This window comes from Mesoplodon bidens, assembly GCF_964165515.1.
Source record: "Mesoplodon bidens genome assembly, chromosome: 3".
In the NCBI taxonomy this organism is placed as follows: Eukaryota; Metazoa; Chordata; class Mammalia; order Artiodactyla; family Ziphiidae; genus Mesoplodon; species Mesoplodon bidens.
Genome location: NC_138178.1, coordinates 118,654,424 through 118,681,989, shown reverse-complemented (window position 1 = coordinate 118,681,989; position 27,566 = coordinate 118,654,424). Strand labels below are relative to the sequence as shown.

The 27,566-nt window shown below is 36.8% G+C and overlaps 1 protein-coding gene across 1 annotated transcript in view; it reads left to right on the top strand.

The window, feature by feature from the left end:
- Window positions 1-27,566, top strand: part of SEC23A (SEC23 homolog A, COPII coat complex component) — a 63,196-nt gene that overhangs the window by 13,544 nt on the left and 22,086 nt on the right. Inside the window, exons 8-14 of the mRNA XM_081228080.1 lie at window positions 6,323-6,481; window positions 7,810-7,925; window positions 12,119-12,242; window positions 16,819-16,899; window positions 17,917-18,006; window positions 19,664-19,770; window positions 24,101-24,254. Of these exons, the coding sequence (XP_081084206.1) occupies window positions 6,323-6,481; window positions 7,810-7,925; window positions 12,119-12,242; window positions 16,819-16,899; window positions 17,917-18,006; window positions 19,664-19,770; window positions 24,101-24,254 (831 nt within the window). The remainder of the gene's footprint in view (window positions 1-6,322; window positions 6,482-7,809; window positions 7,926-12,118; window positions 12,243-16,818; window positions 16,900-17,916; window positions 18,007-19,663; window positions 19,771-24,100; window positions 24,255-27,566) is intronic.

Sequence of the window (27,566 nt, the reverse complement as noted above, 5' to 3'; positions counted from 1 at the left end):
CTTAACTATTTGAGATTAAGTTGCTGAAGTAATGTTACCAACCCCTTGAATACTTTAGTTGTATTTCCTATAAACCAGGATATTCTCCTACATAACCATAATACAACTTTCAAAGTCAGGTTTTGAAATATATGATACATACACTGATGTACTATACAATACATAACACTGATACATTACTACCATCTAATTCTCAAAACTCATTCAATTTTCACTGGTTATCTCAATAATTTCTTTTACTGAAAGGATTTAATTCAGAGGCATGTATGTAGTGGTCATGTCCGTTTAGTCTCCTTTAGTCTGGTATAGGTCCTCAGCCTTTCCTTACTTTCATGACCTTGGCACTAGGCCAGTATATAGAATGTCTCTCAAATTAGGTTTGCCTTGATGTAGCCTCACAATTAGATTGAGGTCTTGCATCATTGGCAGGAATATCACAGAAGTAATGGTCTGTTCTTATTGTATCCTCTCAGGTGGCACATGATTTTCATTTGCCCATTATTGATGATTATGACTTTGATCACTCATTTGATCACTCAGGGTGTGTCTGCCAGGTTTCTCCACTGTAAAATTACTCTTATTTCCCCTCCTTTTGTAATTAATAAACATTAGATGATGAGGATCTTTGAAACCATGCAAATATCCTATTCCTCATCAAACTTTCAATTTATTCATTTATTAATATCACTGTGGATTCATGGTTTCCTATTTTTTACAGTGAGTTATCTGTTACTATCATTTTTTATTCTTTTTTTTTTTTTTTTTGCGGTACGCGGGCCTCTCACTGTTGTGGCCTCTCCCGCTGCGGAGCACGGGCTCCAGATGCGCAGGCTCAGCGGCCATGGCTCATGGGCCCAGCCGCTCCACGGCATGTGGGATCTTCCCGGACCAGGGCATGAACCCGTGTCCCCGGCATCAGCAGGTGGACTCCCAATCACTGCACCACCAGGGAAGGTTCATTTTTTATTCTTCTAACTTTCTACTTTGACATAATTCCAAACACATGGAAAAGTTACAAGAATGGTTCAAAGAATTCCTTTAAACCTTTCACCCAGATTCCTCAAATGTTAACATTTTATTACATTTGCTTTATCCTTCTCTCTCCAGATATTTATATAGATAGTGTGCTCTCTCTATAAATATAGATGTAGCTATATATAGCTATCTATTTATATGTTACACACATATAAATTTTAAAAAAACATTTGAAAGTCGTTACAAACGTGATGTCCCTTTACTTCTGAGTTCTTTAGTGCGCATTTCTTAATTACATAAGAACATTCCTTTGTATAACTGCAGTTCATTTAACAATCATGAAACTAACATTGATATAACACTGTTTTCTAATCTTTAAACTTTATTCAGATTTCACCAGTTATCCTAATAATACTGTGTATTGTATTCAGTTGTCATGTCTCTCTGGTGTCCTTTATTCTGGAACAGTTCCACAGTTTTTGTTTGTGTTTCATGACAATACTTTTTAGGAGTATAGGCTAGTTATTTTGTAGAAGGACTCTCAATTTGGGTTTATCTGATCTTTAATCATGAGTAGATTGAGCTTATGCACTTTTGGCAGGAATATTGCAAAACTGATTTGTGTTCTGCTTAGTGCAACATATCAGGAAGTTTTATTACTACTGTTGTTACTTAGCTTTGATCACTTGGATAAGGTGGTTTCTGCCAGGTTTCTTCACTGTACAGTTACATTTTTTTTCACTGTAGAGTTAAGTATCTAATGGGGAGATACCTTGTATATTCATCAAACTTTTACCCAATAGTTTTAGCATCCATTCCTGATTCTTGCCTGGTCAATTATTATTGTGATGGGTGCTAAATAGTGACTTTCTAATTCCATAACTTCTACATTTATTAGTTGGCTTTCTACTTGAGGAAGAGCATTCTGTTCTTCCCCATTTATATATTTATATTGGTGTGGATTCTTATTTCATCCAATGGATTATATTCCTTTACTATCATTATTTATTTTGATACTCAAATTGTCCCAGATTTGGCCAGTGGGAGCCCCTTCAAGCTGGCTCCTGGGTCCTTATTATATGTCCTTATTATATGTCATCATTGTTTGAACATTTGCTTGCTTTCTAGTACAATAAGATGTTCAAGGCTCATCTTACACCTGCCCTGGACCTGATATCAGCCATTTTGAAGCCCTGGTTTCTTTTAGCTTTGGTTCTACCAGGCTGATCTAGATGCTTCATGTGCTCACTGTTACTGGAATGTCATTGTTTGTATGTCCTAGTGGATGGAGCTAAGAAATATATGTATGTGCATATGTATATGCATGTATATATGTTTCTATAAATGTATATATACACACATACCTATATAATTATGTATGTGTGCATATATACACATATCTAAGTACCCCTGCATACATCTATGTCTGTCTCTATTAAAACCACAAACACTATATATTAAAAACCAAGAGTTCTTTCAGATATATCTAATTCCAATTCAGTACCACAGGGTTTATTCTATCCTTCCCATATTTGTAACTCCCTTCTCTGACCACAGGAAGCTGGTTCAGACTATTCAAAATATGTTTACTTATTTGCTCAGTCCTAGAATACACATAGAATAGTTTTAGAATTTCTAGCTTGGACCTCTGAAAAAGAAGCCTAGGAGTTAGAGCTCAGTATTTTTTAACATTCTGAGGATATACAGGACAAAATATACTGTACTCAAAAGTGAATGGGGTTAGTTATCCACAACCTCCCTCCTGTTAGTGTGGTTATGTTTTTCATTTGCTGTACATTTTGTGCATTTCTTTTTTTAAAATCCCATTCTTGTTTTGCATGTGTATATATGTGTAGGGAAACATTAACATGATTCCAAATCAGAGTTGTACAAAAAGATATACTCAGAGTAGTCTCAGTCCCTTTGTTGGGTGAAACTTGTCTTCTAATAAGTTTCTTAAGAAGACTTAAGGGTACAGAATTTCCTAACCTGTCGAATGTTTAAACTGTTTTTCTCTGGCCTTTTTATACTTGAAGGATAGCTTGGTTGGATATAAAAAGCCTTGGTTCTCACTTTCTTTCCTATAGTTTTTGAAAATGATGCTTCATTGTTTTCTTGCTTTGATGTTGTTTTCGAGAAGACTGATGCCAGCCTAATTCTCTTGCCCTTGTAAATTATTTGATCATTTGCTTGGAGTATTACTAGTATGTCTTGTGGGTTAATTTTCTCTAGTGCCTGGTGATCCTTTTCTCTATGTGTATTCAAGTATTTTGTTTCTATAAAGTTTTCTTGTATTACAGTTTTAAGTGTTAGTTTTTTCATTGTTTTGTTTATTTTCTTTAAGAACTCCAATTATACATAAATTGGATCTTTGCTTGTTTTCTATTTCAACCACTTTATCTCTGATCTTTTATTCTTATTTATTTCGTTTTCATGCTCTTGATTATTTTCTAGCTGTTCTTTAGTGCCCCTTAATAAGTTTTCATTTGAATCTGGCAGTTGTTCTGTGCTGGCTGCTAGCTTCCTTCTTTCTTCCATGTACTTTTCCCCAAACTGCCCTTGCTTGTGTGAAGGCTTGCATGGGAGATAGCTCACTGGGACTTAGTGTTTTTTTTTTTTTTTTTTTTCTTTTTGCGGTATGCGGGCCTCTCACTCTTGTGGCCTCTCCCGTTGCGGAGCACAGGCTCCGGATGCGCAGGCCCAGCGGCCATGGCTCACGGGCCCAGCCGCTCCGCGGCATATGGGATCCTCCCAGACCGGGGCACGAACCCGTATCCCCTGCATCGGCAGGCGGACTCTCAACCACTGCGCCACCAGGGAGGCCCTTTTTTTTACTTATAAGTAACTTGAAGTTTGAATGCTTTTTGAGTTCTAGGTATGAAGGTGTGTGGTTTGTGTACTTTAATTTGTTCTTGTTCTTTACTGATGTTTCAGCTTTACATGACTGCTGTTACCTCAGCAGTATGATACCCAGTATGAAAACAGTATTTTTATTTGTTTATTAATCTAGTTTAAGAATGTTATAGAAGTAATAAGTATACCTGATAAAAACATTCAAACAGGGCTTCCCTGGTGGCGCAGTGGTTGAGAGTCTGCCTGCCGATGCAGGGGACACGGGTTCGTGCCCTGGTCTGGGAGGATCCCACATGCTGCGGAGCGGCTGGGCCCGTGAGCCACGGCCGCTGAGCCTGCGCATCCAGAGCCTGTGCTCCACAGCGGGAGAGGCCAGAACAGTGAGAGGCCCGTGTACCACACAAAAAAAAACAAAAAACAAAACAAAACAAAAAAACCATTCAAACAATATGCAAGGATGTATAAAAATGAAAAGTAAAAGGCAGTTTTCCTTGCTCTTGCCTAGATTTGTTAATCACGAATTTTTTAAATTAGCCTCAAAGTATATATCATTGACATTCTTTTCTGAAGCTATAATGTAGCTTGAAAATGCACTGTGTATTTTTGTTCAATAACTGCTTATAGAAATTAGAAATAAAAGCATTTCAATTATGATATATAAATATTGTTAATTGTGGAATAGAGTGGTTATACACATAGAGAAGGAGATGTAATTCTTTGTCATTGCAGTTTTGCTGCTTGCTGGGGAATCTTTCATGTATTAAAGTCGTAGGATACCTTTAATTTTTTTTTTCTAGATTCCCTGTTTCTTTTGGATTGTACTCAGTTCTTTTGTTTATTATAAATCTTCTGAGTTCTTGCATGTCTAAAAATGTTTTTTAATTTTTCCCTCTCACTTCATTTGTACTTTGGGTCCCTGTCTTCAATAGGATCTTTTTTTTTTTTTTTTTTTTTTGTGGTACGTGGGCCTCTCACTGTTGTGGCCTCTCCCGTAGTGGAGCACAGGTTCCGGATGCGCAGGCTCAGCAGCCATGGCTCACGGGCCTGGCCACTCCACGGCATGTGGGATCTTCCCAGACCGGGGCACGAACCCGTGTCCCCTGCATCAGCAGGCGGACTCTCAACCACTGCGCCACCAGGGAAGCCCTTCAGTAGGATCTTTGAGCCATTCCTCGCTAGTATTCTAACAGATAGTTTATTGGATAATTTGATGTAGTCTCATTCTTAGTCCTTTTCAGGAAACTTATTTTTCCCACTGAACATTTTTAGAATGTTCTCTTTAATTTTAGAGTTCTGAAATTTCATTAGGCTGTGTTTAGGTTTGATTATTTTTCATTAATTACGTTTGGTTTTTGGTGGGTCCTTTCATTAAGACTCCTGTCATTCTTCAGCTTACTTTATTTTTTTCTTTTTTATTCTATATTCATTAGATTGATGTTGGACTTCTGTATTTCTTCATATCTTTATTTTTTTTTCCTCATATTTTCCTTCTTTGCTCCTATTTCTTAGAGGTTTCTTCAAGTTTATTTTCCATATCTCTAACTTGGTCTTCAGACATGCTTTTTAGCCCATTCCTTGAGGTATTTTTACTTTTGCCATGATTTTCATTCTAGAAACTCTTGAGAGTTGTCATATTTATTTTGATATTCATTGTAACATGTGTTCTGTTCTGTATCTTTCAGCCCCCAATTTCTATGCTAAGAACCTTCTCTGGGAAGATTGCCTACTTTTCTCAGAGAGCTGTTCTTAGGAATTGCTAAAATCTGTTGTCATTAGCTGCTGTTTCTGGATCTGACTGCACTTCTTTGGCCCATTGCTGCTTTTTGTGTTTTTTCGACTCTAAATGTAGAGTTTTTAAGATATTCCCTTGGGAAGATCTGGCTTACTTTTGGTATATATATATATGTACATATATATTTTAAATTATACATAATATATATAGTTAAAATTCTTTTGTCAATCCAGTACAATCTGTTGTTAGGATTCCTCAAAATTTCTAGTCTGCTGATAGTACTCTTTCTTGTTTATTTTTTAAACAGTACCATTTATATCATTTCACTGGCATCTTGGGAAGAAGGGGGAGGTAGATTGAAGTACTCAATCCATCAGTTTGAATTAGAAATATAAGTTGTACATGTATTTTAAGCATAGAAAACAAAAATAACAACCAAACAGAAAAAGATACCCTCTTTTCTTCTTCTTTTCCTACTCTTCCCTATCTAGTACTAGTTAAGCAGGAGGAACATCCTTGCTTATAGGGATCAGGTTTATAGATTATTTTAAAATTAGGAAGGCATTGCTATTAGAATAGGATTTCAAAAGAAAGATATTCACACAAACATCTTGTTTTAAATTTTGTTTTAAACAGTTGATTATTCTTGGAAAATGTATGCTTCCCTGTTTTCTAGAAAGAATATATCAAAATTCACTATCATAAATGTATATCAATATGTTTTCCTTTAAACTCTTCTCATGAGTTACTTTTTCCTGATAGTGTACTTTTCCCAACACTGGTGCTCGTATCATGATGTTCATTGGTGGTCCAGCCACTCAGGGGCCTGGAATGGTGGTTGGAGACGAATTGAAGACACCCATAAGATCATGGCATGACATTGAAAAAGACAATGCCAAATATGTTAAAAAGGGAACTAAGGTAATTTTGGTTTTTAAGTCTTTTTGCCTTATTAAAAAAATTCATTTGATGGAAGAGGAAGAATATAATTACTTTATGATAAATCTGATATTGTGATGATCCTGCAACTGCTCCTCAGAATTAGAGAAATAGTCTTTTTCTTCCTTGATAATTTGTTATATTTTTTCTGGTTTTAAATATTTAAAAACTTAATAGGGGGCACCAATAGGTGTCTCTTTAAAAACTACTCCTGAGAGAAAACCTGTGTGTCTTTTTTAATATTCATGTTAAAGAATGTCTTTCCCATCAGGAAGAATTTCTTGAATTTTCCAATTTCTCATTTCCAGGAGGCTGCCCTTTAGATATGTATATTGTTCATAGCTTGAATAGTCCGTCATTTTCTCATAAGTTGTCCTCTGTTCATGTAACTTCAATTTTATCTGGGTTTGTGTCAGTACATTTTCACTACTGTTGACTCTTGATACCCTTGTATTGGTTCTGCTTGTTAATGTCCCATCCCTCTCCCCCCCTTTTTTTTTTTTTTTTTTTTTTGGCTGTACGTGGGCCTCTCACTGTTGTGGCCTCTCCCGTTGCGGAGCACAGGCTCCGGACGCGCAGGCTCAGCGGCCATGGCTCACGGGCCCAGCCGCTCCGCGGCATGTGGGATCCTCCCGGACCAGGGCACGAACCCACGTCCCCTGCATCGGCAGGCGGAGTCTCAACCACTGCGCCACCAGGGAAGCCCCCTCTCCCCCTTTTTAAAAAAATTGTCTAGAGTTTACAATTTTAGTTTAGTTGTCCTGTATTATCTCATATTTCTTTTTGGTAGTCATTATTATATTTTTAGGGTGTAATTAATAACAGATAATTTTTGTCACTATTAATGGATGCTTTTTTCCTGTCACCTAACTTCCCTTTTGAATTTGGAGTATTTCTTAGAGCTTCAAAAAAAGTTTTATATTTGTTTATCTTAATGCTTTTGCTATTGTCTATTTTTCATGTTACTTGAGTATAGATTTATCCAGGAAAAAGAGTTCTGTGTTGTTCTTCCATCATGTGTATGTATGAAGAGCAACATGCCTTTCTTCAAGGTTAGCTTGAAATTTAGGAGTTCATTTAGAATGAATGGCGTTTAAAGAAAAGAATGTGAAAGTGTCAGACTCATTAGAAGTTATCGTATCATTTTATGAGACGTTATAGAAAATTAAATTAGAACAAATCACATTTAAATTATTATGGATTATTCTTTTAGTATTTCTTAGATCATTTTGATTTATTAATGGCAAAAGATTTATAGGATGATTAAGTTTGTACATTACTTTGATTTGATCTTAAAAAATCTGTTGTAGCATTTTGAAGCATTGGCTAATCGCGCTGCTACGACTGGTCATGTTATTGATATCTATGCATGTGCATTAGATCAGACAGGTCTCCTGGAGATGAAATGCTGTCCTAACCTTACTGGGTATGTATATACATTTTTACAAGTATGGCAGTTATAAACTAATAACGACACTTTACAAGTATAAACCGATAATGGAAAAAAAAATAGTCACGATCCTGCCACTCCAGGGCAACAGCTATTAACAGTTTTTGATACTCCTTTCAGTAAAGCTTACTTTAAATTTTTTCTAAAATACAGTTAAAAAGGCACAAGTCTGTTTGAAAAGATCATCTTCATACCCTTCAGTCATTGTTTTATATTATTATTTTGGTAGCTTTTTTGAGATATAACTCACATACTATAAAATTTACTCATTTAAAGCATGTAATTCAATGTTTTTTCTTTTTTTTTTTTTAGTATATTCTACCCATCACCATAATTTTATTTTAGGACATTTACATTATCCCAGCAAGAAACTCTGTACCTATTAGCAGTCACTTCCCATTTCTCCTTCCTCCCCCTCCCCCTTTCAGCCTAGACAACCACTAAACTACTTTCTGTCCCTATATATTTGCCTGTTCTTGATATTAGGGGGAAACCATTTTATCCTTCACCATTAAGTATAATGTTAGCTGTGGATTTTTGTAGATGCCTTTATCAGGTTGAGTATCTTCCTATTCCTAGTTTGTTGGATTTTTCTTTTTTCTTTTTTTTTTTTTTGCTGTACGCGGGCCTCTCACTGTTGTGGCCTCTCCCGTTGTGGAGCACAGGCTCCGGACACGCAGGCTCAGCGGCCATGGCTCACGGGCCCAGCTGCTCCGCGGCATGTGGGATCTTCCCAGACCGGGGCACGAACCCGTGTCCCCTGCATTGGCAGGCGGACTCAACCGCTGCGCCACCAGGGAAGCCCTGGATTTTTCTTTGAGTGAGATGGGAAGTCATTAGAGAGTTTTCAGGAGAGGGGTGATATGATCTGACTTAATGCTTTAAAAGGATCATTTGACTTTCGTTGTCTTTAGTACGTAGAGGGACACAGGAATATCAAGTGGTGGCATCACAGCTGGTGAGAAGTAGTTGGATTTGGGGTATATTTAGAAGACAGAGAATTTGCTAGGAGGTTGGATCTGGTGTTTGAGAAAACCAAATGAGTCTAGAAGGATTGAGTTGTCCTTTATTGAAATGGGTAAGACTGGGAGGAAGAACATTTGGGGAGAAGATTAGGAGTTCAGTTTTGAACATGTTTGGTTTAAGATAACAGTAGACATCCATGGGGAGAGGTTGAGTAGGCAGTTGGATATTAGAACCTACAATGCAGAAGATAGGTCTGAATTTATATCTAGAGATATAAATGCGGGAGTTGTCAGAATATTGCTGTGGTTTTTTTTGTTTTTTTTTGTTTTTTTTGCTGTGTTGGGTTGCTGTGCACAGGCTTTCTCTAGTTGCAGCAAGTGGGGGCTACTCTTCATTGTGGTGCGCAGGCTTCTCTTTGCAGTGGCTTCTCTTGTTACAGAGCATGGGCCCTAGAGTACATGGGCTTCAGTAGTTGTGGCACACGGGCTTAGTTGCTCCGCGACATGTGGGATCTTCCCAGACCAGGGATTGAACCCGTGTCCCCTGCATTGGCAGGCGGATTCTTAAGCACTGCGCCTCCAGGGAAGTCCCTATTGTTGGTTTTTTAAAGCAATAAAAATGGATGAGATTGTAAGATTGTGTAATTTAACACTACGAAGGTCATTGGTGACTTTCCTAAGAGCACTGAAAGTTGACTTAGAGTGAATAAGAAAAGGAACAGGAAGAGGGGATCGGAAGCAGCTAACATAGACCAGAGCTCCTCAGACTTTCATTTCACATGTACAAGTCAGTTGGATATCTTGTTAAAATATAGATTCTGGATTTAGTATGCATAGGATGGGACTTGAAATTCTGCTTTTCAAACAAGACCCTTGGTGATGCTAATGTTGTGGGACCAAAGGCAACACTGAGTAGTAAAGGTATAGACAGCTATTTCATAGAGGTTTGCTGTAAAAGGGAGTGGATAAGTAGGGTATGGTATACGTTGCCATTAATTTAGGATGTTTTACTAGGTTTAGTGATAACATAGATCATTCTAGATGACATGTTTGCAAAAGTAGAAAATCTGAAAAAATCTACATGCAAACTATTAGAATTAGTATGTTAAGTTCTCAAGACTTCTAAATCAAGGTCAGTGTACAAAATTCAACTATATTTTTGTATAACAGTAACAAATACAGTAGACCCTGGAACACCATGGGTTTGAACTGCACAGGTCCACTTATATGTGGATTTTTATCAATATATACATACTATAGTACTACATGATCCTTGGTTGGTTGAATCCAAGGAAGTGGAACCATGGATACAGAGGGCTGACTATAAAGTTTTACACAGGGCTTCCCTGGTGGCGCAGTGGTTGAGAGTCCGCCTGCCAATGCAGGGGACACGGGTTCGTGCCCCGGTCCGGGAGGATCCCACATGCCGCGGAGCGGCTAGGCCCGTGAGCCATGGCCTCTGGGCCTGCGCGTCTGGAGCCTGTGCTCCGCAATGGGAGAGGCCACAACAGTGAGAGGCCCGCGTACCGCAAAAAACAAACAAACAAAAAAAGTTTTACACAGATTTTTGACTGCACATAAGGGTCTGTGCCCTAAACTCCGCATTGTTCAAGGGTCAACTATAAAGAGCAAACAAAATTTAACAGCATACTATCTATAGTAGCATCAGAGATAACATAAATTAGGACTTTAGCAGTATCAAAAATAAAATTTCCATTGATTAATTATACCACATCAGTTTTTTTCTTTTGCCTAATGTAATTTTTGATTGTTTTATTGTTGTTTTAAAAACTATTTAAAATATTTTAAAAATATGATGAGGAAATACATGTAAATGTTTGTACTCAGGTTGTATATGGATATATGTATCCGCCTTTTAATTTAAACAGTAGAAAGTATTACATAGCTTCCCCTACTTTGCATTTTTTACTGATATCTTGGAAATGGGTTTATAGTAGTACAGTTGACCCTTGAACAATTTGAGGATTGGGGGAACTGACCCTTTGCATAGTGGAAAGTCTGAATATAATTTTTAGTTGGCCCTCCATATCTGTGGTTCCTCTATATTTGCAGTTCTGCATCCTCAGATTCAACCATCAGTGGGTAGTGTAGTTCTGTAATGTTTACTACTGAAAAAAATCCGCTCATAAGTGGACGCACGCAGTTCGAAACCTGTGGTTTTCAAGGATCAACTGTATATTACTCCATTGTGTGGTTGTACCGTATTTTATTCAGCTAGTCTAATAGATGGTCATCTGGATTGTTTCCAATCTTTTATTATTATAAATAGTACTTCAGTGAATAGACTTGTGCCTATATTTTGGTTTTTGGTTTTTGTTTGCCCGATTATCTTTGGGATAGATTCCTAATAGTGGTGTGGCTGGATTACAGAGAAAATACATATGTAATTTTGTTAGATACTGTCAAGTTTCCTTGCATTGGATTTGCACCATTTTCCATTCCCATAAGCAATTATGAGCATGCCCGTTTTTCCACAGCCTCATCAACAGAATATGTTGTCAGACTGATTTGCTGATTTATTAGGGTGGAAATGGCATCTCAGAATAGTTTTTATTTGACAGTTAGTGTTTTTTAAAACTTAAAAAAATTTATAAAGGTACATGGTTACTGAAAAAAATTTATAAAAGTACATGGTTACTGAAAAAAATTTAACAGTACTTAAGTGCATAAAGTGAAAATACTCCCAAAGTATGCCTGTATTCTCATTCACTGGGTATAACACTGTTAAGTTCAGTGTGACACACAGAGACAATATATGCATATACACGCACTACACATGGAGATATTTATTTTTAAGAATGAGAATGAATGCTGTGAACTGTCAGATGTCTTCACCAGTAGGGAGAACTGGGTAACTGGGATGGGAGAGACACATATATTACTATGTACCCTTTTGTACGTTTTGAATTTTGTAATGTATAGATGTATTACCTATTTAAAAAAGAATTTTTAAAAATTACTGAGGACAGATACAAGTGTTAGGGGCACTCAGGTACCCTCAGAATTGAGATTATTTGTGGCGTGGGGATATTTTCATATAATTGAGTTTTTAAAATTAATGTTACTATCACACATTTTGGGAAATATCTTTAAAATTTTGTTGGTAGTGTTGAAAAATAATTTACTTTTCTGGTTTTACACATGGACTCTTGTGTCACATTGTTTTTTGCTCTTTCCATGCAGAGGATACATGGTAATGGGTGACTCTTTCAACACTTCCTTATTCAAGCAAACTTTTCAAAGAGTTTTTACCAAAGATATGCATGGACAGTTTAAAATGGGCTTTGGTGGTACATTAGAAATAAAGGTAAGAACCAAAACTTGACATGTATGGTATGTTACCAAGAGAGAAATTTGTAGGCTTGATCATAATTTTAAAACATCATCAATCAAATTCAAGATATGCTTTAAAAATAGTGGTTATTTTGTATTGAAACCTGGAGTTAGAGATTTGTTACCAGAAAAATGTTCATCGTTAAATGTACAATGAAATTTTACTTGAGCATCCCTAAATAATTGTTAAAACAAGAGGAAATTATATAAGTAAAATTTCCTTTAACTCTATTTTTTGTTTATATAAGGTTTAACTTTTTACGTATAGGCATACCTCATTTTATTGTGCTTCGCAGATACTGCATTTTTTTACAAATTGAAGGTTGTGGCAACCCTGTGTGGAACAAGTCTGCTGGCACCATTTTTTCAACAGCATTTGCTTACTTCATGTCTCTGTGTCACATTTTGGTAATTCTCACAATATTTCTAACTTTTTCATTATTATTATATTTGTTATGGTGATCTGTGGTCCGTGATCTTTGATGTTACTATTGTAATTGTTTTGGGGCACCATGAACCGTGCCCATTTAAGACAGTGAACTTAATCAGTAAATGTGTGTGTTCTGATTGCTCCACCTGCTGGCCGTTTCCTGGTCTCTCTCTCCCTTTTCTCAGGCCCCTCTATTCCCTGAGACACAGCAATATTGAAATTAGGCCAATTAATAACCCTACAATGGTCTCTAAGTGTTCAAGTGAAAGGAAGAGTCCCACATCTCTGACTTTAAATCAAAAGCTTTGTGAGGAAGACATGTCAAAAACCAAGACAGGCCAAAGCTAAGTCTCTTGGTGCCAAACAGTTGGTCAAGTTGTGAATGCAAAGGAGGAGATCTTAAAAGAAATTAAAAGTGCTACTCCAGTGAACACACAAAGGATAAGAAAAAAAAACAGCCTGACTGCTGATATGGAGAAAGTTTTAGTGGTCTGGATAGAGGATCAAACCTGCTACGATGTTCCCTTAAGCCAAGGCCTAATCCAGAGCAAGGCTTCTCCTCCCTTCAATTCTAGGAAGGCTGAGAGAGGTGAGGAAGCTGCAGAAGAAAAGTTTGAAGCTAGCAGAGTTGGTTCATGTGGTTTAAGGAGAGAAGCCAGCTTTGTAACATAAAAGTACAAGGGGAAGCATCGAGTGCTGATGTAGTAGCTGCAGCAAGTTATGCAGAGGATCTAGCTAAGATAATGAAAGAAGGTGGTGGCTACATAAAACAACAGATTTTCAATGCAGATGAAACAACCTTCTACTGGAAGAAGATGCCCTTGAGAACTTTCATAGCTAGAGAGAAGTCAGTGGTGGGCTTCAAAGGACAGTCTGACTCTCTCATGAGGGACTAATGCGGTCGGTGAGTTTAAATTGACCTAATACTCATTTACCATTTCTCGAGATCCTTGGGCCATTAAGAATCTACTCTGCCTATGTTCTATAAATGGAACAACATAGCCTGGATGACAACATATCTGTTTACCACATGGTTTACTGAATATTTTAAACCCACTGTTGAGACCTACCACTCAGAAAAAAAAGATTCTTTTCTAAATATTACTGCATTGACAATGCACCTGGTCACCTAAGAGCTCTGTTGGAGAGGGACAATGAGATTCAAGTTGTTTCTATGCCTGCTAACACAACATCCATTATGCAGTCCATGGATCAAGGAGTAATTTCAACTTTCAAGTCTTATTTTTTAAGAAATACATTTCATAAGGCTATAGCTACCATAGATAGTGATTCCTCTGATGAATCTTGGCAAACTAGATTGAAAACCTTCTGGAAAGAATTCACAATTCAGATGCCATTAAGAACATTTGTGATTCATGGGAAGAGGTCAAAATATCAGTCTTAACAAGAGCTTGAAAGAAGTTGATTCCAACCCTCATGGATGAATGTGAGGGGTTCAAGACTTCAGTGGAAGAAGTAACTGCAGATGTAGTGGAAACAGCTATAGAACTAGAATTGGAAGTAGAGCCTGAAGATGTGATTGAATTGCTGCAATCTCATGATAAAACTTGAATGGAGAGGAGTTGCTTCTTATGGATGAGCAAAGAAAGTGGTTTCTTGAAATGGAATCTATTGATGAAGATGCTGTACAGATTGTTGAAATGACAACAAAGGATTTAAAATATTACATAAACTTAGTTGATAAAGCAGTGACAGGGTTTGAGAGGACTGACTCCAATTTTGAAAGAAGTTCAACTGTGGGTATATCAAACAGCATTGCATGCTACAGAGAAACTGTGAAAGGAAGAGTCATTCGGTGCAGAAAACTTCATTGTTGTCTTATTTTAAGAAATTGCCACATATATCCAGACAAAACTCTAATTCAAAAAGATACATGCACCCCTATGTTCATAGCAGCACTATTCATGATAGCCAAGACATGGAAACAACCCAAATGTCCATCGACAGATGAATGGATAAAGAAGATGTGGTACGTATACACAATGGAATACTACTCAACTATAAGAAAGAAAGAAAGAATGCCCTTTGCAGCAACATGGATGCAACTAGAGATTATCATACTAAGTGAAGTAAGTAAGAAAGAGAAAGACAAATACCGTGTGATATCACTTATATGTGGAATCTAAAATATGACACAAAGGAACCTATCTACAAAACAGAAACAGACTCACTGACATAGAGAACAGACCTGTGGTTGCCAAGGGGCGGGGGCTGGGGGAGGAATGGAGTGGGAAGTTGGGGTTAGCAGATGTAAGCTATTATATATGGAATGGGTAAACAACAAGGTCCTACTGTATAGCACAGAGAGCTGTATTCAATATCCTATGATAAACCATAATGGAAAAGAATATGTAAAAAAGAATGTGTATATTTGTGTAACTGAATCACTTTGCTGTACAGAGAAATTAACACAACATTGTAAATCAACTATACTTCAAAAAACAGAAACAGAAAAAAGAAATTGCCACAGTCACCCCAACCTTCAGCAACCACCATCACCCTGATCAGTCAGCAGCCATCAACATAGAGGCGAGACCCTCCACCAGCAAAAAGATTATGACTCACTGAAGGCTCAGATGATAGTTAGCATTTCTTAGCAATAAAGCATTTTAAAATTAAGCTATGTATATTGTTTTTTAAGACATAATGCTATTGCACACTTAATAGACTACAGTGTAGTATAAACATAACTATGAAACGTAAAGTTATATAGCATAACTTTGTGGGAAATAAAAAATTGGTTTGATTCTCTTTATTCTCAATATTTGCTTTATTGTGGTGGTCTGGAACCAAACCCACAATATCTCCAAGGTATGCCTGTATGTTTTTTTTAGTGCTAAATTTGCTTATGTTAGTGCTAGATTCTTTAATTGCAGGAGTTGGTATCTAACTTAAGAGAAACATTTTCTGTTCTATTTGGATAATCAGTAATTGTTTTTGGTAAGTTGTTGATATTATTCAATTCTATCATTCATTTCAAATTCGGGATTCAAGAAACCCAAAGGCTTAGTGTTATTTATAAGTGTCTTACAAGCACATTGATTTTGAATTATTACATATTTCTTGTTAATCTTCTTATTTCATCGAATGCTTGCTATATGTCCAGCATTAAGCTAGGAAATTGTAGAGATCTCAGGGAATATCTAAGGCACAGGTATTCTTATAAAGAACTTATTCTTGATAGAAAGACAAGATTAACACATGTGATTGAATGAAACAATAGTAGATTATAAAAGAGCTGTAAAGGTTTAGGGAAGAAAAATGAATGTATGCAGGATACAACTTATCCTAGATGGTTTTACAGTGACTTAGAGTGGTTTTTGAAACATGGCAGAGTTTAACTTGGTTGAGGAGAATGATTTTAGTTGGGAGCCCAGTGTGAAGAGAGGCACAGAGGTGAGAATCAGCATGGTATGTTTGGGAAAACTGCCCAGTGAGAGTGGATGTTTTGTATTGGAATGTAAGTGAAATAGTTTTAATTGTGTGGTTTGGTTGTATTTTGAAGATGCATGTGTAGGCAGAAGAAGCCCTTATAGGTTAATGAAGACCAGTGCTTGGGGTAAAATTTGTCTTGATAGTGGTATTCAGGATTTGTCAGGAAAAAGAATCTCATGTTAAGAAAACTTGAGTTGGGCTTCCAAATTTTTAGATAGAAGATAACATTAGCTTAAATTTTGGGGTTAGTGGAGATTGGAAAGAAACCAGTCTTGGTGACAGATTTTCAATGGGAGTTAAAATAGAAGATGGTACACCAAAGTGTACTAGAGTCATTCCTTGGTATTTGTAGGGGGACTGGTTCCAGGACACCTCCCCCACACCACCAACTGCAGATGCTCAAGTCCTCTATAAAATGGTGTAATATTCTTATGTAACCTATACACATCCTCCCACATACTTTAAATCATCTCTAGATTACTTATAATACCTAATAAAATGTAAATGCTATGTAAATAGTTGCCTGTGCATGGCAAATTCTAGTTTTGCTTTTTGGAACTTTCTGAAAAACTTTTTTTCAAGTATTTTCAATCCGAGGTTGGTCGAACCTGCAGCTGTGGAACCTGCTGATATGGAGGGCTGACAGTATATTCTTATTTTGCAGACCTCAAGGGAAATAAAGATTTCAGGAGCTATTGGGCCCTGTGTGTCTCTCAATTCTAAAGGACCCTGTGTGTCTGAAAATGTAAGTCATCTTTATTCTAGAAAGAAAATACAGTTAATTCTCAGGACAGATCCAAGAGAGACCTGGGGTGGCAGTCTATAGCATTCCTTTCACAATTATTGTGTGGGCTGTTTTTCAGTAGAATGTGGCTCAGCTTCCGTTGGTATACCTCTATTTGTTGTTGTTCTTTCCACATACCCCTTTTCCCATCCACCCCTAAATTAAAACTTTTGTACTGTCACCAGTCTTCTATTTTTTATGCCTAAGTTATTCCTTGCCCAGCGTGCCTGAAAAAACAACAACAACTATGATTTGGAAATTTGGAGACTCATGAAAGTCAAAATTAATTCTGAAATCTTTTTCGTTAGTAGAATTTCCGTCAAAGTAGCCAGCAGATTTAAGCTTTTAAGCTTCAATTCCTTTCTTTTCTTTTATCACATCTAGTGGACATATAAGGCACTTTGAAATGGTAGAATCATGTAGCTGTGGAGAGGATGATGGGACAAATAACAAAGTGTGCAATCATCTTTACAATGACAGAGTTTAAAAATTAATTTTAAGCAGTTTGCATGGAAAAATTTATATCTAAGAAGTTTTCTTGGGAATTAGACTGCTTAAATTACACAGTTCTGATCCAGAGAACCTATATTCATATATGCGTATGTTATATGTTAAATCACTATCTCTTTACACAGATTAAATAGTTGGATAGAAGGATAATGTTAGTTGTAATTACTTCATTAAGTGGTGTATATTTTTAAAGTCTACAATATGAAGAACTTGTATCAATATTTTTGTAATTTACTTAGCAAGAATTTGAATTAATTATAATTTTATTTGTGTAACAATTGCTTAAGTTTATTTCATGGTATATTTATATGAGCTTAAAAAAATCTTAAACCTCTGACATTTATTGAATTAGAAACCTGAAATAGATTTTTTCTTACTGGTATTTTTTTCTACTTTTTCACCTTAATATATATATAGTAATAAACTATATTCTCTGGTTTTCAAACATACTATGTTTTATTTTTACAGGAGATAGGAACAGGTGGCACTTGTCAATGGAAGATATGTGGACTCAGTCCCACTACAACCTTAGCCATATATTTTGAAGTTGTCAATCAGGTATGACTTTTTATATTTGAATATTGAAATGTATATTTGAAAAAATACTTAGTTTAGGCCATGAATATTTCCAGAGCTTATGACCCAAAGCTTATTCTGTTTTGGAGTTTTTGTTTGTCATTTTCAGTTTCTCAAGGCTACACTCCTTGGTGAGAGCACACACTATAATAGAGATGTCAGGGAAACCTGCAAATGCCCAACCTTGGGCAACCCAACTTTTAGTCTTAGTTTTCTTTTGTTTTTAATAAACAATTGAAGCATAAATAAAATCTTAAATTCTGTTCTAGTTATGCATTTTTGTAATTAGGTATCTAGTTCCTCCTAGGTGTCTCAAGGTATATAATATTTGAGTACTCCTACGAGAAAGTTTAGTATATCAAAACTTATAGAAAAAGATTGGAAGGTAAAGATGCCAGTATTTGGAAAGATTCTTTTCTGCTGCTGCAGGAAAAAGTTATCATATTAAAGAATGATATAATGGATAAATTATTGACTTATATACCAATAGTTATTAGGCATAAAATGAACCACAAAGTATTAGTAGTCAGCCTTCCTAAGACAGGTGCAGGAATTTGTTTTTACAATTAAAATTTGTGAAAAAGATAGTGGCTCTTATTGACAAACAGTTACAACAACAACAAAGCAAGAATGCTGTCAAAGGGCATGAAGAAAGTTTCCCTATTGACCACCCCACTATTTCTTTCTGAGGATTATTATCATATATTACTATTGGTCTCTTCTCATTAATGGTTTTCTGTTAGTCATCTGTTCATCATGTGATTATCCTCCTCAAAGCTCTGTTTTCATCTTATATACCTAGGGGAGGAGAACTTAGCTCAATTTCTTTTTTTTTTTTAAATTGAATTGTAGTTTATTTACAATGTTGTGTTAGTTTCAGGTGTACAGCAAAGTGATTCAGTTATACATGTATATTTTTCTATTCTTTTTTCAGATTCTCTTCCCTTATAGGTTATTATAAAATATTGAGTGTAGTTCCCTGTGCTATACAGTAGGTCCTTGTTGGTTATCTGTTTTATATATAGTAGTGTGTGTATGTTAATCCCAAAGTCCTAATTTTTCCCCTGCCCTTTCCCCTTTGGTAACCATAAGTTTGTTTTCTATGTCTGTGGGTCTATTTCCATTTTGTATATAAGTTCATTTGTATCATTGTTTTTTTAGATTCCACATATAAACCATATCATATGATATATGTCTTTTTCTGTCTGGCTTACTTCACTTAGTGTGATTATCTCTAGGTCCATCCATTGTTGCTGCAGAAGACATTATTTCATTATTTTTTATGTTAGCTCAATGTCTTTTTATCCAGTTACTATTAGGCAAAATTGCCTCACTTATGCCTTTTCATATCTGTTAATTTCTTTACACTTCTCCCTTCATTTTGTTTTTTCATGTTTCTCTGAATTATATATTACTTGAAATTGATTTCCTAGCTTGACTCACTCCATAATTTTTCTCCTCTCCCAAATCCATTTCTTTTTCACGTGGCAAATCACCACTGTTTTGTATGCACTGGAAATAAGCATCCTTCTGATAGATTTTAGAATGAATTTTGTTAGTGCTAGGATATGCAGTCCATGACTATATGACAACAATGTAATAGATCTTGCTTAGATTCTACTCTTTTATATTTATACAGCATAATGCTCCAATTCCTCAAGGAGGACGTGGTGCAATCCAGTTTGTGACTCAGTATCAGCATTCAAGTGGGCAGAGACGTATCCGAGTGACCACCATTGCTAGGAAGTAAGTTGTATTTGTTAGAGATTTGATTTACATATCAAAACTATTCTGGGTCGTGCTCCCAAACTGGCTTCCTATTTTGAGTGATGTTTTGGAATGAAGTTAGTCTGGAAAGGATTCTTAGATAAGGTGAGTCTAGAAGTGAGCAGGCTTTTGGTCTTTTTCTGTTTGTTTTGGACTTGATTGTCTGGGTAGGAAAAGTGCTGGTCAGTATAAACTTAACCTGATTTAGGCATAGCCTAGAAAATGGACACTGAAGGCATCGTAACTCTCATTTTATTGAACTGTATTTAAACTCTAGCTTCATTTCTGAAAACCATGAGACTATTCTGGTGAGTGACGGACATGGCCTAATGAAACAGTGTTGTGTTGGATGGTCTGTTACTTAGCAGAGGGTAGTATGTAGAGAGATTTATTGTCCTGCTGTAACTTTGCTTTGACTTAAAATCCTAGATGAATGTTAAAGGAATACATTATTCCTTTGAAGAAAAAGTGCCCCCTGAGCTTTCCTTTAGATCTGTTCATTTGCACATCTTGAACTTGGAAGTATTGATTCTTGGCGAACATGTCAATTTATTTATGGCCCCTCAGCACACACCCCCAACCCCATATGCACGTATAACTTAACTTGGAATTCAAAACATTTACTTAAGGAAACAACTGGACATACCAATTTGAGGGATATTTTATAAAGCCACTGGCTTAGACTCTTCAAAAATGTCTTAGAAGGCAAAGAAAGTGTTAGTAACCAGTTCAGATTAAAGGAGACTAAAGAGAATTACAACTAAAGCCAATATATGATCCTGGATAAAATCCTGTCAGGAAAATTTTTGCTATAGAGGACCTTATTGAGACAACTGGGGAAATTTGAATATGGTCTACATATAGGATAATAGTATTTTATCAATGTTTAATTTCATTAATTTAGTAATTAATTGGGTCTATATAAGAGTTTTTTTTGTTCTTAGGATACACACTGAAGAATTTAGGGGAAAGGGTGATGTATCTGTAACTTACTCTCAAAAAGTTTGGCAAAAGAAAAAGTGTGTGTGTGTGTGAAGGAAAAAAGAACGATAAAGCAGAATGTTACAGTGCTAAAAATTGATAAATCTAGGTGATGGATTTATAGGAGATTATTCTACTTATAGCTTTATGTTTGAAATATTCTTAAAATGAAAAGTTCTAAAAAGAGTTAAGTTAATCATTCAAGAGAAAGGGAACTTTTGTCATGAGAAATTTTTCATGGGTTTATATATTTTCAGTTTTTTACACAGAATTTATGAGGCTATTTGTAGAGAGATACTATGTGTGTTATGGTGCCATTTATATCATTTTGTCTCACCAAAGCACCCACTCTTTCAAATTAACTTATCCTGACCATTTTCAATAATCAAGACTTATTTTTTTTCTTTATTTATTAGAAATATGACTTTAGGGGCCTAGGCAAGTGCATTTGTTAAGTGAATAAGCCATATGAAAATAAAGGACTCAAGTTCCTGAGATACAGTCAAAAGTTATCCTATATTTATAGAGAAAATAACTTCGATCTGGAAAGTTTGGTTTGAAACTAGTTGTAAGAATCACAGTGAAGGGGTACTGAAAATACAAAAGACAGATTTTACAATGTGAACAAACCCTTTAAACTTTAAGAGCAAAATTTTAAATTTATGGCTAAAGAACTTTTAAGTAGTAAATTTTTATGTGCTTACTTACTAATTTATTTTCACTACTGAACCATTATATTGATATTTTCAGAAGAAAAATGTCACCTTTATGTTTCAGTTTGAAGCAAGCGGATACCATGGTCATACAAGTTGGGAAAATACCAATTTAAAACAATTTTGTTTTTGGGAATTCACTGGTGGTCCAGTGGTTAGGCCGCGGCACTTTCACTGCCATGGGCCCGGGTTCAATCCCTGGTCGGGGAACTAAGATCCCACAAGCCGTGCAGCGTGACCAAAGCAAACAAACAAAACCCAGCTTTGTTTTTAGCTCTATGATATTTTTTAATTAAAAAATTAAAAAATAGGGACTTCCCTGGTGGTCCAGTGATAAAGAATCTGCCTTCCAATGCAGGGGACGCAGGTTCGATCCCTGGTTAGGGAACTAAGGTCCCACATGCCGCTGGGCAACTAAGCCCGCGTACCACAACTACTGAGCTCGTGCGCCTCAACTAGAGAGCCCGTGTGCTGCAAGCTGCAGAGCCCACGCGCTCTGAAGCCTGCACGCCACACTAGAGAGAGAAAACCCACACGCCACAACTAGAGAGAAGCTCATGCACCGCAATGAACAGCCTGTGTGCGACAACAGAAGATGCTGCATGCCTCAACGAAGATTCCACGTGCTGCGTCTAAGACCTGATGCAGCCAAAAAAATTTAAAAAAAATAAAAAAATAACTAGGGCTTCCCTGGTGGCGCAGTGGTTGAGAGTCTGCCTGCCAATGCAGGGGACACGGGTTCGAGCCCTGGTCTGGGAAGATCCCACATGCCGCGGAGCAACTAGGCCCGTGAGCCACAATTACTGAGCCTGCGCGTCTGGAGCCTGTGCTCTGCAACAAGAGAGGCCGTGATAGTGAGAGGCCCTGCGCACTGCAATGAAGAGTGGCCCCCACTTGCCACAACTAGAGAAAGCCCTCGCATAGAAATGAAGACCCAACACAGCCATAAATAAATAAATAAATAAATAAATAAAATTAAAAAAAATAATAACTAAACTAAACTATTAGTATAATCACTAAGTGTTCAAATTGCACTAAAAATAACTTTTGAAATTACCAGCTCTTGGGTCTTCCATGGTGGTCCAGTGGTTAAGAATCCACCTTCCAATGCAGGGGATGCGAGTTCAACCCCTGGTCGGGGAACCAAGATCCCACGTGCTGTGGGGCAACTAAGCCCATGCACCACGACTACTGAGCTCGCACACCTCAACTAGAGAGCCCGCATGTGCAAACTACAGAGCCTATGTGTTCTGGATCCTGTGTGCCACAACTAGAGAAGCCTGCATGCCGCAACGCAGACCCAGTGCAACCAAAAATATATATATATATATATATAGTGCTTTTCATGGTGTATCTTTTTAAAAAATAATTACCAGCTCTTATTCCTTTATTTATTCTCATTCTTTTATGCCTCTTGGTATTTCGTTAGACTGAGATAATTCGTGGGTTTCAGTCATCTGGAAAATATTTTAAAATTTTTCGTCTATTTGAAAAAAATTAAAAATAGAGGAAGAAAGGAGAATTTTGAACGTTGCTGCCGGGATTTTCTTGGGATCACATCTTACATCTTTTTTTTGTTTGCGGTACGCGGGCCTTTCACTGTTGTGGCCTCTCCTGTTGCGGGCACAGGCTCCGGACGCACAGGCTCAGCGGCCATGGCTCACGGGCCTAGCCGCTCTGCGGCATGTGGGATCTTCCTGGACCGGGGCATGAACCTGTGTCCCCTGCATCGGCAGGCAGACTCTCAACCACTGCGCCACCAGGGAAGCCCAATGTCTTTCATCTTTGAGTCATGTAAAAGGGGTTCAGCTTTTCACGAAGTCTGTAACTATTGCCAGAATTGCTTAAAGTGAGGTACTTTAGAACTAAGATCAGCTGAAGTATTACAAAACTCTGTGAAATGTTAAACAAACAAACAAAAGTTATTGCTGGGTCTACCCAGGATCAGTTTGGATTAGATTTATAGAACATGTGAATTTAATAAATTACTGCTATTTTGTATGTAATTTCAAATTTATCCCTTAGACTAAAATTTTTGCTTATTAATTTTTGATTGGCTTTAGTGTGTTAATGTGGAGAGAAAAGAATACATAATAATTTTAATTATGTAATATTTATCACTAATAATTGAATTAAAGACCAATGAGAAAATATTCTGATACTTTATTCATTTTCCAGTTTAGTAAATGACAATTACTTAGTCTGGGAGAAAACTTTATTTTTCTATTTCCATATTTTTGCTTTTATAAAATTGAAGAAGTGAATTTTTAAAGTATCTATGTGCATACTTTAAAAGTATCTATGTGCATATGCACACACATTTTTACATGTAAAAATCTTAAATGTTTTAAGGAATATGTTTGGAAATCGACCTTTACAGTTATTTTAGAGAATTTTATTAGGTTTGGATATATTTTTCTGAAAAACAGTGAGTACTATACTGAAACTACTACTAGTGATTTTTTTAAAGCTAATTTTTCTAGGTAATATTGGAATTTTGAAATATTGAAGTAATTTTCTGTATCTTTTAAATTTAAATCTGTGTGACAGCCAACTATGATATCATGAATATAATAATTTAGCAGCACTTCTTGTTTTCTTCTTCTTGACTTTAGCTGGGCAGATGCTCAAACTCAAATCCAAAACATTGCTGCATCTTTTGACCAGGAGGCAGCTGCCATTCTTATGGCTCGGCTGGCAATATATAGAGCAGAAACAGAAGAAGGTCCAGATGTGCTTAGATGGCTAGACAGACAGCTCATTCGACTGGTAAGAAGTAAACATCATACTTTTCTAAATCCGTATGCATTTATTCGTAGTCAATTATTTTCTGATAATCTCTTTCAAGGTACTTGACAGTGTAACTGAAAGTCCGTATGAGGGACTCCTAATAAAGTTGCTGAGAAAGGCATAGTAATGAATAGCAGAGTTAATTTATCTCTTCCAGTAAATGAAAATGCCTTTTATCCTTAAAATAAAAGAGTGACAATTATATAACCTATTATTGTTATTATTTTGGGGGGCTGATATGAAATTAATTCCCAATTTAATCCTAAATTACTATATCTGTTTTTACTGCTTTTTTGCATATTTTCCTTCATTGCTGTGGTTTAAATTTTCTATTTTCATTTTAATGGAAATTTTAAGAGAAATTAATTAGGATATAAAAGTTATACACATTAACATATAAAAATATAGGCAAGTCTTTTTTATCTGGATCTAGATTACCAAAGTGTATGTTAGTAAAGTTATTGATAATGATGATTTACTTGAGCTTTTAACATGTCAGGGGCCCATTACTTTCATTATGACCTAGAATGCTTAGTTCTGTTCTTTTTTTTTTTTTAATATTTATTTATTTATTTATTTATTTGGTTGGTTGCACCAGGTCTTAGTTGCGGCACGTGGGCTTCTTAGTTGTGGCATGCGAACTCTTAGTTGTGGCATGCATGTGGGATCTCATTCCCTGACCAGGGATTGAACCCAGGCCCCCTGCGTTGGGAGCTCAGAGTCTTATGCACTGTGCCACCAGGGAAGTCCCAAGTTCTGTTCTTAATGCTTCATTTTCACTCAGCAAATTCTGGCCTATAATTTCCTTAAAAGTACTTCTTCAGTTCAACCTTCAGCTCAAACAGCCTGTTGAGAACTCTCTCTGCTAAGCTATCAAATTTCTGTTTGTAATGGGAGGTTTTTGCACCCTTTGTCTAGATTTTCACACAGTTTTTAAAACATTATCGAGGGAACTAGTCTTTAATAAAGTTAGCCATTTTTTGTAGCATCATCCAGAGCTTTTATTCTTTCATTTCTGAGGGTATTTTTACACTAGCACCTCTTTGTGAATAAAGCAGTCTTATGACGACATCAGCCTGTCTTTTTTTAACAATAGGCATAAAACCTCTCTTGGAGTCAACCACTGATTGGACACCATCAGTACGAATGTCAACATAATTCCTCCAAGGTGGATTTTTGTTTCCATATAAGAAGATGAAAACATTAAATATATTTTGACCTTTGCTTGTTTAGGGCAGCAGAAGAGTTCTCTTGAATTTCACTATTATTTAGCAACTTGACATGACATTGGTGAAATCCGTTGACTCATCAACCTGAATAGAGAAGCTGTTATTTTTCAGCTAATTACACAAAACTCTTCAGCATCATGTAACATGTCACGAATGCATCCACTTGTTATATTGTTTTAAGATGGAACCTTTTCAATTTCTCAGACTTCATCTTGTCCTAGCATTTTACTTACTGTAATTTTACATGTCATTGTTAGCACTCATCAACTATATGACTTTTCCTTTTCTAGATAATAAATTTTGCTCTGAAGTATCTTGCTTCCTGAGCCTTTTCACTGATTGTGACTTTGTTTTAACAAACGCTTTATTGTTTTGAGAGTATAAAAGCTGTTTGAAGTAATCAGTACCTTTATTTGTCAAATGGTTATGATTTGTAGTAAAGTACTTTTTCCATTTTGCTGGAGCTATTACTACATTTGTAGGTTATGACATGACACAAAATTGGATAGTACAACTTGGCTTATCAGCCCCACATAAAACCCACTGATAAGTAGCTTTCAGTGTGAAGATGGACTTTTTCTGTGTTCTGTTTTATGGGTTTAGTGAAATGACTCAGAAGATTGTAATTCTTCAGAATTCTCTGTAGGCTTCTGTCTAGAATCTTTCTCTTCTCACACCTCAGCTTCAAAAATTGCCATATTGTTTGACATGCCTGTAAACAAATGCTAATAAAATATAACATAGACTGGTCTTGTAAATAACTGAATGAGACAGTTGCAAAAAGTACAAAATGATAAAATCTCACAATATAATTCAATTCTAAGCTACATATCCTGCAGTTTGCACCATTTACAACAGCAGCAAGTTGAGGGTAGAGGACAGGCAAGTCATGACATAATGAAAATTATACTCTGATCATCTGTCACAGCAGTATAGCTTGTCTGTTCCCATGAGTCAGTTGGCAACTGTGTGTAAGAGGGGATTGGTGGAGGTAGTTTCCGAGGGAAAGGCTGACATCATCAGACTCTTGCCATGCTTTCTTTGCAAAACAAGCTTTCATCAATTATCCATGACCCGCCCTTGTCTTGTGTCAAAAACTGAGAATGGAGTTATCCAAATGAATATAGTCCTACTGCCACGTGAGACTAAAAGATCTGCAGTGAAACTGCTAACAGGATAACTTGGAAACTGCATCACTGTGGCTGGCATCATATGGTGTGCAAAGTTCAAAAAATAATTTTAAAAAAATCACAGTTTCGGGCTTCCCTGGTGGCGCAGTGGTTGAGAGTCCGCCTGCCGATGCAGGGGACACGGGTTCGTGCCCCTATCCCGGAAGATCCCACATGCCGCGGAGCGGCTGGGCCCGCGAGCCATGGCCGCGGGGCCTGTGTGTCCGGAGCATGTGCTCCGCAACGGGAGAGGCCACAGCAGTGAGAGGCCCGCGTACAGCAAAAAAAAAAAAAAAAAAAAAAAAAAAAAAAAAAAAAAAAAAAAAATCACAGTTTCTTATAGAAACCCTAGTGGCTAATATATGGTAAAAGTGGTGGGAATATGGTTTTTACATTCTTTTCTTTAATTGGTTGAATCAAATTAGTGTACAATTGAAGTAAAGTTTCAGGTGATGACAGATGAACCTTAGTTATAGAAGCTATTCTAAGTAGCTAACATAGTGTAGCCTCATTTTTAAATTTTTTAAAATTTTATTTATTTTTGGCTGTGTTGGGTCTTCGTTGCTGTGCGCGGGCTTTCTCTAGTCGCGGAGAGTGGGGGCTACTCTTCATTGTGGGGTGCGATCTTCTCATTGTGGTGGCTTCTCTCATTGCGTAGCATGGGCTCTAGAGTGCGTGGGCTTCAGTAGTTGCAGCTCGTGGGCTCAGTAGTTGTGGCCTCGCGGGCTCTAGAGTGCAGGCTCAGTAGTTGTGGTGCACAGGCTTAGTTGTTCCATGGCATGTGGGAACTTCCCGGACCAGAGATCGACCCCATGTCCCCTGCATTGGCAGCCGGATTCCCAACCACTGCGCCACCAGGGAAGTCCCTAGCCTCATATTTTGTACTGATTCCC